The 18,747-nt window shown below is 39.2% G+C and overlaps 2 protein-coding genes across 3 annotated transcripts in view; one reads left to right on the forward strand and one right to left on the reverse strand.

Annotated features, from left to right (window-relative positions):
• GNAL (G protein subunit alpha L) overlaps positions 1-18,747 on the reverse strand; it is a 182,928-nt gene that overhangs the window by 109,880 nt on the left and 54,301 nt on the right. The window contains exons 1-4 of one of the 2 annotated variants that reach the window (XM_014870848.2): positions 6,767-6,905; positions 6,352-6,424; positions 5,465-5,519; positions 5,159-5,278 (exon numbers count right to left, since the gene is read on the reverse strand). In XM_014870848.2, coding sequence (XP_014726334.1) covers positions 5,159-5,278; positions 5,465-5,519; positions 6,352-6,424; positions 6,767-6,905 — 387 coding nt within the window. Of the gene's footprint in view, positions 1-5,158; positions 5,279-5,464; positions 5,520-6,351; positions 6,425-6,766; positions 6,906-18,747 lie in introns of those variants that run through there. The other variant, XM_088172972.1, reaches the window with a different exon arrangement.
• On the forward strand, positions 6,645-18,488 carry LOC148225386 (uncharacterized). The gene is made up of 3 exons (XM_088173053.1): positions 6,645-7,402; positions 8,599-8,694; positions 18,175-18,488. The coding sequence occupies exons 1-3, from the start codon at positions 6,924-6,926 to the stop codon at positions 18,239-18,241; spliced, it is 642 nt and encodes a 213-aa protein (XP_088029179.1). The 5' UTR covers positions 6,645-6,923; the 3' UTR covers positions 18,242-18,488.

The raw sequence follows: 18,747 nt of genomic DNA on the forward strand, positions 1-18,747 counted from the left end.
ATCTGCATGGAAACAGGTATTTCATACGGAAGAAAAGCTATTGCTGGGCTTTAGCAGAATCTCCTCTTCACATGAAAAGAGCTCAAAATCAGTATCTGCTGTTCGTGCATAGTGTACATCACGAAAACAACTTCTACCACAACAAAGACGTGTCATGGGTTACCTGATTGCTTCTTCTCCCTAATATCCACTACTTTCCTGCATTAGTTCTGACAATTTTAACCTCTCTATGAAGACTAGGGAGCTGCCAACAGCTGTAACAGCATATGTGTTTTCAGCTGTCCTTCTCTGACAGCCTTCTTCATTAGTTCTTCAGGTGTTATTAATTCAGGGCAGTAATAATGTTGGCAGAGCAACACAATTTTATTGTTGTCTGGCCTTTCAGATACTTTCTGTGTTTGTTTAAATACAAAAATATGTGTTTATGTAAATATGCAAACCTACCAATGTGCATTTTAGATCACAGAACACCATAAATGACTTATATTTTAAAGTCCAATTGATTTTAAAGAGTTAATATTGACCATAGTAATGTTAAGTACTGCAGTCACAGGTAGTTATAAAAACTTGTGTTCATTCTACCCAAAATGGTAAACAACGCCCTGAAGTAAAAAGGTTGGATAGAAAGGAAAATCAAGTGAAGCTATTTGAGCGCCAATATTATCTGCATTTTCTCTTTTATGTTATTTCCGGATAAAACATTGTATATTTTCACACTCACAGAAAAGATGGGAAAATTGAGTTAATTCAAAATCAGAAAGTGTAAGGTGATGCTATTTTGTAACTCCTTTGGGCTACGTCAAAGGGAAACTCAAACAATTTGTGGCCAAATAAAGTCACAGCATTACATTTCTACAACCCAAGCAAGTTTAACCATATATGAACCACACTGTGAAAAGAAGCCACCTCCAGGCATCAACACAAGATTGAATTTGAATACCAGGTATCATAAAAATTTGAAATGCTTAACAAAAGTTTATGTAACTTCAAATTCCAAGCAAAAGTATTTCTCTTCCTTTATATTATGAATATGTCCTGAAGGAAAATTAAACTTATCAGATAGAACTCAAACTACAGTATCTAAAAATGTAAAGCAAACCGCAGACCTGATTAATCTAAAGTACTTTCCTTGTCAATGCCCACATTAACATTTCATTCTTAACAGCTAAATTAAAGACCTTGCCTGACTAATAAAATAGCTGTAAAAATTATATTTAAAACTCACATACTAAAATCAGACAAGGGACTGCATCCACACAATTCACTACTTATGAAGTTTCCAAAAAAATACGTTGCCTTCCTTCTTTGCAAAGGAAGATGAATCTTTTGAAAACTCTCCCCACTCCCTAAAACCTATGAAGTGTTTACATGTTCTCTACTAAGCAGATGCTTCACGTTGTAGGTAACTGGTTTGTATGGCCAAACACTTGACGATGCAGCCCAGGGGTAGGTGACCATGAACTGCTACAAACTCACACAAAACTGATCAGATGAGCCTCATTCAAGACATATTTTATGCAAAGCGACTTCATTTGGCTGCATTTTTGGGGAAGACAGGGGGTAAAGGAATTATACACTGAGCAGCTTTGTAGTTCCCAGAAAATTCAAAAACTTTAATAAAGACAATTGAACTCGAGTAAACACACACTTAGATAATACACCACAGCTACCACCATAATATGGCCTTGATACGTTCACCCTGATTCACAAATGACAAAATAAATCCCCATCAAAAAAGGATTAAATTGCAGCAGGTCAATTCCTGTTAACTTTAGCAAATATCGATCAACACTGCCAAAAATAATTTAAAAATTCTTTTTGATAGGGCAATTCCAGTGTTAAAGCACTTCGGCTGATTCCACATTTGAGCAAAGATAATGCCTAATCCGGTCAGACAAAAATTTATCTTGATTCCTGTCACAACTTCAAGGAAGAAAATACAGTGGACACTTAACTTCTATTTATCAATTTTGTAAAAAATCTAGCTCTAATTCTTATGATTTACAAAATTAGAACACATCAGTCAGCCAGGAAATACTTTGTAAAAATTGTACAGTTTTTTATAAAATAATGAAAGACTATGTAAAAATTATACAATAAATCAGAAAGCTTTCAATTTTTTTTATACCAACTAAAAGAATTATCAAGGTAGCATAACCAAACCATATAAATAATGATTTCTTAAACTAAGTGAAACTCTTGTGGGGGGTACATCATAGACTCTTAAAGTAATGTTAAAACACCGTAAAGAGAAAACCATTTGTTTTAAAATTTGTATCACTACTAAACAAAATATTCTGCTTACATTTTATAGAGACATATGCAATTTAAAAAAACAGAGAAACAAAGATCCAGAATATCTTAGTCTAAATATGAAGTCCCCATCTTTACCGAAGTTCTTGGAATTTCCGCCATAAATTGCAATTAAGAGTATGATTTCATCCAAAGGAAATTAATATTTTCATATCCAGTTGTTTTAAGGATAATTTTCACAATTAAATGTGTATTAGTTAGTTTGTATGCAATTTAAGACTGTCTGTCCAAGCACATCCAATATGTCGCAAACATATTTAAATTAGCACCCCAGGAGTGTTGGTCAGATTGTGCCATCACTGAAGTTTCTGCATTTCATCAGAGATCCCTCTTTAAAGGCTCATGATAAGGTGCAGTCATTTTCCCACATTTGGCATGTAATGTATCTGAAATCCATCTTCAACTATTACACATTGATTTTTATGACAAAGATTACATGGCTAATGTAATTAAAAAAAAAAAGACACATCTGTAATTCATATTGCAACACTAAGGGTCTTTAACAACTCATTTCCATTCATACTGTCACAAACTTTAAAGCTGACTCTTCCCTCACTCAAAGAAGAGTAACCTTTGTCACTTTATAGAATGTGCCAAAATGTGCCCCAGAGATGCCTAAGTCAGCGTTTTTTCCTTTACAACTATTTTGAAGCAAGGATGATTAGACCTAAAGTCTTGAATATCTACTGCTAAATACTTGGTTTGGGCTCAGAAGGCCTTACTCCATACATCAGCTATTAATTACAGAATCAGAAATGCTTAGCAGAGGATGCCTGACTGATTACTATCCAAGTATTTATTTTTATATCTGTCCTCATCCAAAAATACTAAATGGGTCAAAATTCATTTCAGCTGGAAACCTAATTTTACTTTATCATTGGCTTAAACAGGAGTAAAATCAAGCCCTGAAGCACAATAGCATTTTTTTTTCAATCTGTCTTGCTCACAAATCCTCCTGGAGAGAAATAACATTCTAAACCATGAAAAATTTTAAAGCTCCAAGAAATCTTTGCATATTTTACAAATATTAAATCTATTAATTGAGCTGAGAAGAAAACAGAATGGAAAATATATGTGACTCAGAAATAGATTTACTTCTAAACCAGTATGAGATTTCTCTTCTTCTTTTAAACTTGTAACAACCTTTTAAATATTTTTATAAAATTAAGACTAGTAATTGACACTATTTAAACAACATGATGGTACTTTCAGAAAACCTATTTAATTAAAGACCATTTATTTTTATTTTAAACCAAAAATGGACTTTGAATTGAGATTTCAAATAAATTATGAATAGTCTCAAAGTCCACTGGGTCCTATACTTTTCCCCTCCAAGAAGGTTAAATTTTCCTTTATGTAAAATGCCAATCCATGAGTCAAATTGGATTAGATATAGTCAGCTTCTGTGAAAAAGGAGAAAATTTGAAAGCAATAAAAAAACCCTCCAGTCTTATGAAAAGTTCAGGTCAGCCTTCTCTTATCCCAGAAACTCCAAAGAACATATGTCATACATACATACATAGAACATACATACTGCAAAGTGTATGTATTATCATTTTTTTACTCAAACATCTAAGGATCAAAATTCAAGGAAAAAAACCCACATAAAATGAGCAACAAATGCCTCAGAACTGTAATACCTGCATACGACAAATACTTCTTGTCAAGCTCACTTTCCATTTCTAAAAAGAGTTTCTCATTTTCACTAACTTACATCCACCAATTGAGCAATTATGCAATATGTGGGTGTACCTTGCAGTCGTTTTTTTTTAACATCTGCATTCTATGTTAAATTCTAACTGTACAAGATGTCTGATAATTTTTCTTTATCTCGAACCTTCAAAGTGGTAGGTTTACCAGAGGCAAAACCACACATCAGAGAATATGAGTCATATAATAAAGAAACGACTCTTCCCCTTCTCCCCCTTGCACCCTGAAGCTGTAATAACCTAAAGACACTCTATTGTAAATGGCTTCTTTGGCAGTATTGATAGCATGTACAACTCACAATCATTTAGCCAACAAATGAAGATATTTTTAAGTCCTTACTGTTTCCGTAACAAATTACCTTCAGTACCATTTTAAGGCAAATTAAAACTGTGCTACTGCAAAAATAAAATTCAGAATGCCTATGCACTTGCTTTCATGTCATCACAAAATATGAAACATTCTATGCATGTGCCTATAAATAATAACATAAAAAGATAAAAATAATGTAAGACGCCTATGCAAGTTAATCTGAAAAGTATCTCTCATTTGTATATAAAAGACCAGCCTCCAGGCAGAAATCCCACATTGATTCCATATCAAATTAAGGCAACATTTACATACAAGCAAACCACTGCTCATGCCAACTACAATACATGAGGAAGCAAAGCACCTTACTTGACCACTGCTTACGCAGGTTTCCACTCTGAAGTGCAGTAAGTATGGGAAGCAACACTGAGGCCACTCTAGCCTTTTATTTCCTCATATCCTTTTCTGCAGGTAGACAGTAACTCCTCAGACTAACATCCTGAATCTAATTCCACATAGGAAATCAGCTTTCTACAAAGTCTTATTTGATGTGTCAATACGTAAGATTGCATCAGAAAATCTGAAGAGAACTAAATGCAGAAACAGCATTTAGAAACAGCTCCAAATAAATCCATAACAACAAAACCTTGCACCACTAAAACAGGTGCAACCACCACAGTCTTGTAAGAAATTTAACAGAGGTGATGCTGGCATAAGATCTTTCCATGACCATCTTCCAAAAAGTAAAAAACCCCAACGTTTCAGTAAATCAAAGTGAAGCAACATGTTCCCCCTTGAAGCAGAATAAATCAGTGGTTTCTATTCTTACCTGCGTATAGTCAAAGTCAGAAAGAGGAGCTATACTCTTGATGTAGTCCATTCGAAATTGGTTTTCTGGGTTGGCCAATGGAACTGGGGGTATTAAAGTGCTCATAGCTGAAACTATAGTCTAGAATTGGATAAAACAAAAAAAACAAACATATTAATCTGGATAAATCAAGGATATAGGATCAATAGAAGATAATCCAATCTGATCAGCAAAATGGGATTTCTCTCATCAAAATCTTGGAGAGCATAATCCTTATAATTTCCAGTACAAACAAGCATTTAAGAACAGTAAAAAGTGTGTTCTTACCACAATCGCATCTTTAACGTTTTTCCGAATATCCAGTATTTTCTGTTTCTTTTCTCTGCATTAAAACAGAAATATTAACACTTTGGTTTTTTCTTACAAAGCAGTTCAGTCACTTGCATTTAATTTTTTTCACTGATCGCTTGTTTATCTGCTCTTCAAACATTAAAACATACTAATAGACAAAAAAAAGGCAAGGCAAATACATTTTCCCCTTATCCATTTTCTTGCATAGTATGAAGAGCAATGCACATTCATCCCTAACATATTTTTTTAAATAACAGCCACATCTGCAAAGCCTCCCCTGATGGAACTGGAAGTCATTCTTTCATTTCTACAGCATGCTGTAAACATGCTCTAAATTAACAACATGTAGGTGAAGGCCAACAAATATTTAAAATGAATGCTATGGATTAATAATAATTTCTAGCAAAGAGTTCTTTAGAGAGAAAATGATGTAGCCTCACAAAACAGGATGATTTCTAACAAATAGGCAAAATTAGTTTCAGTTTTACATTAACCCTAGTACCGGAAAAACAGCACACAGTGTCATCCTGGTTATGATTTGACATGTATTTTTATATTACAGACAGATGCAATATTTAGTTATTTGCTTCTATATAAAAAGTAGTCGCCATGTTGTTGCTACACAGGGGCCTGTCAAGCGCTGCAGTAGCAACAGTGTAAAATACAGTAAAGGGGCCAGAAGGAGAAAATGCAATCATACAATAGCAGCAATTTCCTTATTCTCACTCCCCTCCCTCCCGCAAAACACAGTGTCAGGCCACCAAAACACAGGGGATGAGAGGAGAAATTTCCTAGCGTACTGTGTGTTAACCTGCTTCCAACATTTAAGGAAAAATAAGTCACGAAGTGTCAATAATTCTTACTCTGAATTAAATCCATTGACATGTAGGATTCGCATTTGTTTCACAATAGTGCTTTTTCCTGACTCACCAGCCCCTAAAAGAGAAAGAAGGAAAGGGAGAACATTGTGATACACGGTTCAGGCTGGGGGGTAGGAGCATTTTGGTTTATTTTTCGGTTTGTTTTCCTGTTTTTGGACGCGACAGCATCTCCCACCTCGGCAGCATTTCTGCATATGTGCATCCATGTGGCTCAGGCGCTGAGCTCGATCTGTGGACGCCTCGCTTATTGCTCAATACAGCAGCCCTACATTTTCCATAGCCGAGGCGCACGCCGCATCTCCCCTCTCGGCTGCGCCCGCCGCCCCGGCGGGCTGGGGCTGCTGCCCCCTCCTCGCCCTGCTCGCCCCGGCCCCTACCTCTGCCGCTTCCTCCTTACCCAGCAGCAGCAAGCGGTGTGTCGCTTTATAAGCCAGCCTTTCTTTCTGCAACTGCTTCTCTATTTTTTTGTTGGCTTCTCGCTGAGCTTTCTCATCGATACGCTGATCCTCCGTTTTGCTGTTGCCCAAACACCCCATAGCCGCTGCTCAGGGTGGATGTCAAATCGCTGCCTTCTCAGATTTAGTATTTACAAGGGGGAGGGAGTGGGGGGGAGGCAGAAGACAAGTCTTTATATCCGTGTGTGTCCCTGCGACGGTTTCTCTCCGCTTCTTCCCACCCGGCTCGCTCACATAAAATGGTCTCTGGCCGCTTTCCGATCGCAGCGGAGTTGGCTGCCTCGCTCCCCACCAGAGATGCGGAGAGCAGGCGGCAGAGGTAACCCTGCCCCGGCGGGGAGGGGGTGGGGGGAGAGAGCTGTGCAAAAATGCCTAACATGCAACGAGAGGGAGAAAAGGGCTCCTCCTGGAAACCAGCCGGGTGCCGCTCTCCGCTCTCCCTCCCCACCGCGCACACAATCCCTATATTTCTCTGTAAAGGTCTATTTTTGTCTTCCTAACTCAGCACTGCCTCTTTCTGCGAGACCAGGAAACAGCCCCGCTACCAGCCCTACGCGCAGGGAAGCCGAAGGAGAAAGGTAAAAGCCGGACGGATCTACCTGGATCCTGCGGGGCCGGGGCCAGGCGGCGCCGCTGGTCCGCGCCCCCCGCCCCGGGCCGCCCCCGCCCGCCCCGCTCGGCGGCCCCGGCCCCGGGCGCGCTGCTGCCGCCAAAACCCGGAGCCGGCATCGCCACCGCCGGACCTGCGGCCTCCGGACCCCAGCCCGCGGCCTGCCGCAGGGGCAGGGAGCTGCGGGACGCGACTCGGGGGGGCTTTTCCCGACCTTTCCCCGCGCTCCTCGGCGGTACTGGAAGAGCCCGGCCGCTATCAGAGCGAGGGCTGGCACTGCCGGGTCTGGAATCCCAGGCCGGCACAGGTGATGGCTGCCATCGTGACTGACCTGCGGGAGCAGCGCCGGGAGCCAGCCCCTGGCACCGCGGTGTGGGAGCGGCCGGGGTCTGCCCGCGTGTACCCCGACACACAGAGCACGCATATGCACAAAGGCCCTGCCTCGACTTACGAACTAACAAAATGTCCTTTTCCACACAAGTAGTCACGGCAGCACATGGGCCGTTTTTTCCCTTTGAATATTCCAAACTGCATCAGCTGAACCAGAAAATGAAGCTGTCCAAACAGCTCACGATAACGTGTAATCCGAACATGATAACATACACGTCTAATATCACTACAACAACAAATGTCGACAAGAAACCATATCTCCGTTCCTCCATTTGCCTCCATTTTAGATCCTAAAATGAAACTTCAAGCTAGACAACCCTACAGGTATTCCTTTTTGCTTCAAACCTCTTGCCTTGCAAACTGGCACCTCAGTGCAAAAGCAGCAGTACAGCACCTGGCTCTTGCTGAACTCCCCCTGTGTAGAAACCACCTGCACTACTCAAACGTGATGCTTGATACATTGAGGCACAAGAACAATAGAAAAAAGATGCACATTACTCTGAAGTCCCAAAATATTTTCAGCTTTTATCTCCAAATATTATTAGTCTCCTATACTTTCAAAGATGGCTTACCAAAAAATTAATATTTTGCTAGAGCCATACGTGTGCAAAATCCTGATTAAACTCAGAGACATTGCCATCAACTTCAGTCAAACGAAATAACATTTTAATCTAAAAAGTCTTGAGATGTATGTAGCAAAAAGAAACCAGATTTTACGAACAGAAGGATTTATTTTAGTTGTTTTTGGTTTTTTTCAATGGCTCCCTCACTCAGGTGGGAAGTGCTGAATCAAGGAAGAGAAACCGGTACTGTCTACCTTGAGCACACATCACAGGAAGGTGAAAAGGGCAGGACCCCAAAAATGAACAGGTATTGCTCCACCTGTGGTTGGGTATGTGGAGTTTTCAGGAGGCTATGGAATTCAAGTGCCAGATACGTGGTTTTATGGTCCTGCTTGATCTTGACTCTGGAAGCTGCTTTCATCTTCTTACTTACATAGGTGGGGGGAGCTGGGGGGAGGGAGGTTACACACTACAGGATTGACAGGATCTGCCAGGTAAAAATATGCATTTTTTAAAGTGTTACTGAGCTGCATTTTTTTAGGACAGACTGCTTTTTTTTTTTTTCCTGTTGACCTTTTTTCTGTCTGGAGAGGCAAAAAGCACCTCGGATACAGATAGGCTGGGAAACACAATTCAGGGTGACTGCTGTTTTTGGAGGATGTCAGACACAGGATAGATGATGAATATCTTTTGTGAAGAGCAGTCATGTTTGCTCCCTGCCACAGCACTATGAGAGCTCAAAACTGAATGCTTGGTTAGAAATCACTAACTGGGTCTGAATTTTCATAGTCCTTCAGTGTTAGAAGCTGTAATTTATGATGCACAAGAAATGTGTAGCCATATTTATTACCTATGTAAATACCTCAGTTTGAGACCTAAGTCCCAAATCTGACTAGTGTCAGTTGGTCTGCAGGAATCTGCAGACTTTCTTCCCCTCCTCTCCTCAGCAATTTTCCTCTTTCATGTACTAACATTGGGATTTTTGGTGCAGACTTGTTCCCAGCTTTGAAACGGCTCAGTGCCAATAAATAGAATTTTACAGGATCCTGGTATATCCTGCTTTTACGTTTCTCCAAAAGAGGGAAAGTGTTTCTCATTTCCTCTCTCCCCCTCGAAAACCCCATGACCCTTTTGGGTCTCTTCCTCCTGAGAAGAGATCACAGAGTTCAAGAATGACACGCGCAAGCAACCTGTGCCCAGAAAGAACTTTTAGCTGTAATTATATTCCCAACCTTCCCTTTGCTTTTCCCAAGCACAGCAGTTATCCCAACATAACTGAACTACAAAATCCTAGAAGCAATAATAAACAATAGAGAAATTTTCACCCTCTTTGGACAAAGGTTTTTTGTTTTTTGTTTTTTTTTCCTCCAGGGAGAAACCGTAGCTATCATATGAATATATGAATATGTCTCGTCTGCACACGGATAAATCTAAAACTCTATAAAAGGTTGCAGCAGTGCTGCTTCACCAAACCAACTTCCAGTACAAATTGTACACAGGAACAAAAACAAAATCCCGGACAAAGGAAAGAAGAACCTTTCTGGTCTTCCCCTCACTTCTGAGGCAACCAATGTGGGATCCTCCTAGAGTTCCTGAAAGATGAGGTATTTCACATTGCCTCTGCTCCTTCATCAGGCAACATACGTATACATACATATATTTATATATGCACATTTATATATGCATATATTTATAAATATAAATACACACGGAGTGGATATCTGTGTGCAAAAAATGAGATTTGCCAAGCCTACTTCAGACTTGGTGCTATCCCCTCGTGAAACCAGGCAATACAGCATAAGCCCTCCTGGAGGGAAACTGGAGACTTGACTTCCTGTTTTCAAGTTCCCACCTCAGGATACACCACCTGTGAGCCTCAGGCTGAATGTTGGGGAGGACAAGCTGCTTGCTTGAAGCCATATTTGCATTCTTGTATAGAGGAGGAATGACAACCTAGATGAGGCCGCACTGGGTGGCCACCCTTGCTAAGTCAGTCTCGTTTCTCGTGCCTGCTCTGCTTGGAGTAAGAAGGGACAAAATCCCAGGAAGAATTAATGTGGAGCTCCTACAGATGCAGCTCAAGAGACCTGGTTGCTCCTCCAATCCAGAGCAGGACTGATGTAGAGCCTTTTCTTACAAACATTACGTAAAAGTGGAGAAAGTTTCTATACAGAAACCCCGCAGACCATTTGCAGCCCATCTTCCCTTTACACAGCCTCCTTTGTGGCTTTGGTTCTGTTTTTTTAAAAAAAAAGAGCAAATGGAAAGATGGAGGTAATCAAAAGCAGAGGAGAGACCTAAGCCACTGCTAAAGAGATTCTTCTGGCTTGCCAGTGTTCCTGCCTCACTTTCCATAGGCATCTCTGAACGCTGCTGACACTGTCCTCAAGTATGGGAGTTGCACTAGGTGAGTAACACTGGTGACCTGATCTCTGCTTCTCCTCACTGACCTCTCTTTTTCATGTAGCCTACTGCTGCAAACCAGGATATGCAAATCACTAGTGGTTGAGTTTTAACTCCACCTCAGCATCAAATTCAGGGGGAAAAAAAACAGAAAAATTAATTGTAACTGCATAGGTATTCGAGAAAAAGAATTCTTTCTCTCTAGTAGTAATTAGTAAGTTTTTCTCTCTGTAGATGTCAAATATTAACACAAAAGTACACACTCCATGGAAGGCTACATTTGGAGTTTTATAAGATGCATGAACCAGGAACCAAAAAAATCATGACTCTTAACTGTGTTACAAATACTGACTAAGGGTTTAGGAAAAAAACAGCATGTACTTTGCAGAGAAGTGATATGACACTCAAAAAACCCCTAACCTTCATCCTTTTGTTTAAACCCATGACCTCAAAAAAGTCGTTACAATTTTTTGAGAGAGGCTTATCTGTTTTAAGAAGCAGAATGGGAGAGATGCCAGAAAAGATGAGGTATGCATTTCCACTGTGACCATGGATCTGATCCCAAATCATCTTCGTGTCCATTGATTAAGGACAAATTCACTGATGCAGAAGAGGGTCAGGCAATGCTGAGGGGCCTGGCAAAGCTCGGAGTAGCTCCTTGGCTGCTTGACAGGCTTTGCTGTCCCCATTCCCAAGCCATTCTTTTGCTTGGCAGCTACCACAATGTAACTCACCTGACAAACCAACTTTTCCAGTGCCCACTCCTCTCCCATCTTTGTGCAGCACAGGGAGCAAAAGGGAGAAAGCAGGTGATGTGATGGAGTAGAAGGCTGTGGGCTAAAGATAATAGTTTGAAGAAAAAGAAAAGTTTTCTATGGAAAAACTGCAGGCAACAGTCCACAGAAATGACAATGATTGCCTTTAGCCCTGAGAAAGCATTTGTGAAGGGGAGGATTAGATCCAAGCAGGAGCCAGATGCTCCTTGGGAAGCCTGTGAGGAAAAGCATCAGGTAAAAAGCAGATTTGCAGTATGATTACACTAAAGAAAGAGGACAATCCTCTTTCATTCAAGCTAGTTATTCCTCATCCAAGCTAGTTATTCTTCATCCATGCCCCACAAGAAAGCAGAGGGAACAGAGAACTTCTGCTATGGCCATTCCATCAACTCAGGGTTTCCCTTTAGACCCTTATTGGTAAAATAACTCCGGTGTTTATTCTTGTCTTTTCTGACTAGAAATTCCTTATCTATGAAGAGAGACTTACATGGCATCATTCCACAAGTCCATCTGTTGGTACCAGAGGCAGAAGCAGCTGATTGAAACTAACATAAATCCAGCAACGTCCTGATAGCATTTAAAAGACTAAGCAATCTCCTGTGGTTTAAATATTCTTACATATTACAATGAAATAACATTGTTAAACAAAATGACATGGATGCATTTGCAATAAGCAAAAGGGACACGTCTTTTGATGAATTTGCAAGACGACAGTATTATAGGATATGCTACATTTTTGGCAAAACAGGAGGCACTTTTCTGTCAATATCCCAGTTTATGAAGAATTTCACTTGGCTGGACACTCCAAGGGCACTTCCCCAACTTCTCCCCCCGCCTTGAACAAAGAAATTTTAAGGCAGTGGAAAATTAGTTCTAATCAGCTGTTTAGGACAGTCATCAGTATTAAACAGATTTAAATAAAGCCAGGCAAAACATGCTAATATTGCCCTAATTTAGAAGTAAATTAATCAATAAATAAAGAAGTCAGCTAGAATTATAGCTGAAGTTACCACTTTCAGAAAAGGAGTAAAATCTGTACAGAAGACATGTCCTGGATTCTCTGCAACATGTTGACTAACCTTGCACAGCTGTAACAGCAAAGCCAAATCATTTGTCTGCAGTTTGTAAAAGGTTTTGTATGTCACGTAAAATTTTGAGCATTTAATAGTAAATGCTCAAGTCAACAATCATGATCTCACTATTTGGGCAGGAACAAAAAAACTGGAAGGAAAACTAGATTGTGAGACACTGAACATATATGTGATGTGCCTTAACCTCACCTTTAACTCCAGGGCACACCTCCGAGCTGGACACTCACAGTCACAGCATGCCTGCCTCCACCCCTGGTCTTTAGACAACACCCGGCTGAGCTAGATTTTCTCTACATTTACCCCAAACACATCTGACCTGTGATTTCCTTGTATTACCCCTCTATCTTGATATAAACTTACAGATACTTTTTAGTTTCTTCTCAGTTGTTCTAGCTTCTCTGCTTGAGAAGTTAAGTTTTAGCTACCCCAGGAAATGGTTGATTAAAAAAAAAAAAAAGAAAGTCTCTACATGTTTAAAAAGTTATGTTCTAATTCCTGTGACTGCCTGCATGGTTAGTGGTATCTCTCAACAGAAAATTCTTACAAATAGGGAAAAATCATTGCATACGACTACTGCAGCACGAAGTGAGGAATTCTGTAACTGTTTCTTAACCCTGTTTAAGGATCCCAACATGCAATTACACACAAGAGCAATCATTAAAAATTTGCTTCAGGAAATAATGTTGCCAGTAAGTTGGTAGCCTCATGCACTCACAACCTGATTTACATCAACAATATTTACCACAGAAATACAGCTTTTGCTTGACTGCATGACTAGCAAATCCAGATAAAATATCAAAACTTACTGAATAAACAACAGCCCAGTATTTTTTTCCTTATGCATGTAATTTTTTAAACTATACATCTGCTTGTAACAAATACCTGTTGAGTCATGTTCTGCTTAGCCTTTTGTGATATTAGGTCTTATGTTTCCTATAAGTATTTCTATGGTATATTTGTACAAAGCAGATGATCTCTGGATTAAATAGCTCTCACGTATTTGCTCATAATTGAAGAGACATGGCTTGTTGACCCACGTGGTTCATGACATGAATTTATTTCTTTATCTGGATAGAGAAAATGGTCAATATGAAGACTAAGCAGATACATTACTTATATAGATGACTATTCCATCTGCATACCTATGTGGGAGAGGGGGAAAATCAATCTTAAACAAAGCATGCTAATCTTCTGGAAAGTAAGTCTACTTTTTTCTCTTTTTCTGCTGTTTACTTTTTCACTTTATTCACTGCTAGTCTCAAATGCTATTGTGATAGATTGAGTTCATGAATTTCAAACCCATATGATTTTACTGATTTTATTTTTAGTACAGCCCAAAAGTTTTCTCCAGCATCTACTGGGCTGCTTGTATAACATGGATTAGATTCTCTGGAGCAAATATTTCTCATAGGATCATTTCACTTGGGGTGAAAGGTGATAAAAGCATTGGTGCACGAAGGAGAAGAGGGAAAGGTTGAAAAGTCCACAGAACTTGCAGACATTTTGGAACAAGCCATTTAATAAGTTACTGAGGAATCTGTATTTTCTCACATACTCTGGGAAAGAAGAAGTTTGTTTTTACAATAAAAATGCACAATGTGAGAATATTTCCTAAACTATGGTAACATTTTCTCTGGGTTTAAAGTTTCAGACTAATCAACAATGGTGTCATGTTTCTGTACAATCTGCATAATTGTAGGCTTGGTTTTGGTTGTTTTTTGGTTTGAGATTTTCTGATTTGTTTGTTTGTTTTTTAAGGAGACCCATTGTAGCTGGATGCCTCGCAACCTCCTTAAAATTTTAAATCCTAATGTCCCAATGATGCAGCACAATGCTACGCAGAGCCATAACAGCAGTGTCTGAGGTTAGGAATAGCACATGTGCAAAAGGGGCTTAATCCAGCAATTTCAGCTAATGCAGCTGCTCAGGCACTGCACTGTATGTTTTAAAACATTAGGAAGGTTTTAGAAAGCTTACAGCTTCTTGGAATATTTAACAACTTACAGCAACACTTACATTGTCAACCAATTTGCCTACCAATCCTAAAACATTTAAAGGGCTTTAAACCTACCTATATGCAGACTCTTCCTGCTCAGAATCAGCTACACACAATCTTCCACCCACATCACTAAACACAATGACAAGATTATGCTTCCATGTCTTTGCAGCCTATTCTTCACAATATGCAAATCTTCAGGAACTGCATTTCTGATCCCAATGCAACAGCACAAAAGCTATTGTCGTAAGAAATGGTTTAACCTGTCAGCAACACTGTCACCACAATTACTACCACTAATAAAGATATGATCATAATCTGCCACTTAAGGATCATTAGATACATTATGACAATTGTATTCTTTTACATATTGTATTCTTTTACATGGACACTAATTGAGAACACTTGATTTAAATAAAATCAAGCACTATAAATTTTCATTGACAAATCTGTTCTTAACCTTTAGACAGTGTAGGGTGCTGCTTGCTGATGTAGGGAAAAACAGCTATTAAAAAAGCTAACCCTGCAAAATATTTATCAGAAATATAAACCACTGTAACACTGTATACAAAGAGGAGAGAGTGGAAGAAGCACACAAGGATGCTTTGTCTGAACATGTAAATGACTTACATTAAGCTAGGTTAAAACTCCTCAGTATCATTCAAATGCTTGTGGTCCATGCAACAATTTATAGTGTGTTTGGGAATGGACCGCTGTACATTCAGAAAGATTCAGGGTTTATATCTGTAAAAGGCACAGAGTGCATGACACACATTTATTCAATATAATTATTTTTATATCATTTTATTGAGGCTGCAGATACTATGAAAAAATATAGCAAATGCCTAAATACGAGTGGTACATGCATCTCACATGCAGCTCTTCTGCATGTGTCAGAGTCCTCCCCTCTGAAAGCTTAATTTCTGGAAATATTTAATCTAAGAATGACTATGAGCTGTCAGAATGAGCATGAAAACAAATCAAAACTAAACAAGGATATGCTCTCCCCACTCTGCTGAATTGGAGGCCCAGAACATACCAAACAAGGTATTCCTCACAAAGAGAAAAATATTAACATTAGAGGAATTTGTGGAAAACACAATCAACATTGGCCACCTCCCTTGAAGATAACGGAACACAAATTGGCAGAGGTACAGAGAAGAGGGATGAAGGTGGTTAAAGTGGATGGCTGGTATCAGTGACTAGGAGGAGCAGGATTTATCAGACCAGGCATCGCTGCGTTTGCCTGCGATGGCCAGGTGAAGCACATAGCTCACCATGGCCTGCCTTGCCATCTTGGGCACAAAGGCTGCAGCTTCCTGCTAGAGCAGGAACACTACCAAGAGCTGTTGCAGGCAATGTTGTATCCAGAACTGTGGGTCAGGACTACTGGTTTTGCCTTACAGAAATCAAAAGGCATGTTGTTGCTTTCCAGAGAAGTATGAGAACTTTCCCATGACTAGAGAAAACAATTTAATATATTCCAAACTGAACTGTTTCACCTAATTTAATAATTCTGGCTTGAGATGCTGCAAGCCATGTGTAAATGAGACAGACAAAGAAATTAGTTTCAAGCTGCCAGAAGAACCTGGCTCTGGTAAGAGCATGACTGGAGAAAACATCACCAATACCCAGCCTGGTCCAGTTCAGAGGGTAGTGCAGCTGTCTAAGGGGAGAGAGGGCATCTGGGTATCCCTTTCATCATGCTTCCACTTTATCATGGTGAGCTGCCGTTTCTGCTGTGGAAGTCCTGTCCAGCAGAGGAAAAGGAGGCAGAAGATGGCAGGCATCCACACACCTTTTGAAGCCTGTTCCTTCTATTGTGTCAGCAAACAATAGCCTCCTGCTAATCTGTGAATCTCCTCAGGCTCCCTTCATGCCTTTACCATACTGCTTCCCCAGCCCCAGTTACCTTCTCTGCTATTTACAGCTCTCTGAAGCGTCAGATTATTTCTCTGTACACCCTGCAAGAAGGCAAATTGAAAAGAGAAAAAGATGTCACTGAGTCAAGTGCCCACATTTTCCAGTTTAACTTGGATATTTTCCATATGCTATCTCTGAAATTTTATGTGATTTGTAACATCAGCCAATAGCTGTCTTCTGTTAACTGCAAGAGCACGCAGCCAAAGATTAACAAAACACTGGTGCTGTGGCAAAATACTTCCAGTACTGCCAAAATCTGTGTTTCTTAGTGATTTCAATTGCCTGTGGAATCCTGAATTAGAGTTAGTATACAATGGACAATTTATGGCATGTTGTTGCCATGAACTTGTTGAATAGGTATGGAGCCATGAGCAACCTGGTCTAGTGGAAGGTGTCCCTCCCCACGGCACGGGGCTTGGAACTAGATTTTTTTTTAAGGTCTCTTCCAACCTAAACCATTCTATGATTCTTTACTGGGCCTGTCTGGAAAATACTGAATGGATACACTGCACTTCAAAAATTCAAAATATCAACAGACATAAAAATACAAACACTACATAACTATTAAAGTTTGGGTTTTTTGCTTGTTTTTTTTAGTTATACTATCAGATTTTAAGAACTAAATCTTAGCAGATGATTGTTCTAACTGTTATTGAAAACATGATAGTAACTTACAAAGTCATGCTTTATACTGGAAAATGCTCTGAAGTATTTGGATTACTTATAAACTAAACAAACCAATGCCATATTATCCATATATAATGCAAAGATAAAGTTGTTCTTTTTTTTTTTCCCAGCTTCCTCTATTTCAAGTGTATGCTATGGTGTTTTTTTTAAATTATTATTATTATTTATATATTTTTTTACTTTCCTGGCAGATGAAAACCCCGATCCCAGATTTAAATATTTTTGTTACACATTCCAAATTTATGTTCGCTTGAACATTCTGGGGTTAACAGATCAATGATAAGCAGAGAAACCTCTGCTACGGGCCTCAGAAAATCTGCTATAATCATGCACAATGAAGACATTATGTTACATCCACTAAGAGTTAAAACTCTGCAGATTATGCAAAACTCTATAATCAGTAACAACTTTGAGCAACTGCAGCACAAAAAACTGAATCTCATAGTAAGTCAAATGTGAAGTGCAATGCCACAACTAAAATAATTCTAACACAGATACTTAAAATCGAATTTTAAAAAAATTATTATTTGATAAGTCCCTCCCTTGAAATGCCTTTTTCTCTTCCCAAACTATAAATGGATTCAAGGTGAGTTCATCTAGAGAGCTAACAATCAGTGCCCAGAAATCACTGTGAAATGGAAGTAAAGGTTGCTAGCAGGAAACACAGCTGAGCAACTGCATTGCATGGCATCAAGCCAAAATTACTGTATTCTCAGTGATGTGTAAATAGCTTGGAATATAAAGGTGCAGAGCTGGCGACCAGTCAAACTTGCTGGTCACCAGCAAGTGACAGAGCTTTTGCATGCAGTTTAACAACTCTGTTGATGATTCATAATTTTAGTGGTATTAATGAATCTTTTTTCTTAGGAAGTTAATGATAATACATTTTAATGCTTTTCTTCTCTTAAAAGGAATAGTTCTTTCAATACAGTGCTGTTCAGCTTAGTCCATAAGGCGTCCAATGACCTCAAGCGATGAGAAAATCCATATGGGCAAGCAATTCATATCTTCAACATCTCATGAAAATAACTCCAACTTCAGTGATGCTTCACGAAGATGGAAGAAGAAAAATGCTTCAGCTGTAAACTACTCTGTATCTATTCACTACAGGGATTGGGAAATACATTATTCTTTGTATTATTTTTTTGGTATTTTAAATTCCTCCCTCTCTAAATTCTACAACAACTGCAAGCTAGTACAATTTGAATAAAATGCCTTATGTGTACTGATGCTAATACATATGTAAATTAGCATTTACCTATCAACACACTGAGGCAAGCCTGAATTTCCCTTAAAATAAAAATGAAAAGCAAGCAGCATATCAGAGCTTCCCTCTTCTCCACATAGAATTATGTAATTAAAAGCCTAAGGTAATAGGTATATTATTGGTTTGTATGTACACACACAAAAATTTTCTGTGTTTTGGTATGAAGTTACCTCTGCATTTAAAGTTAGTGTTATAATCAATCCATCAACATTTTCAT

This window comes from Sturnus vulgaris, chromosome 1 (genome assembly GCF_052056855.1).
Source record: "Sturnus vulgaris isolate bStuVul1 chromosome 1, bStuVul1.hap1, whole genome shotgun sequence".
Lineage (NCBI taxonomy): Eukaryota > Metazoa > Chordata > Aves > Passeriformes > Sturnidae > Sturnus > Sturnus vulgaris.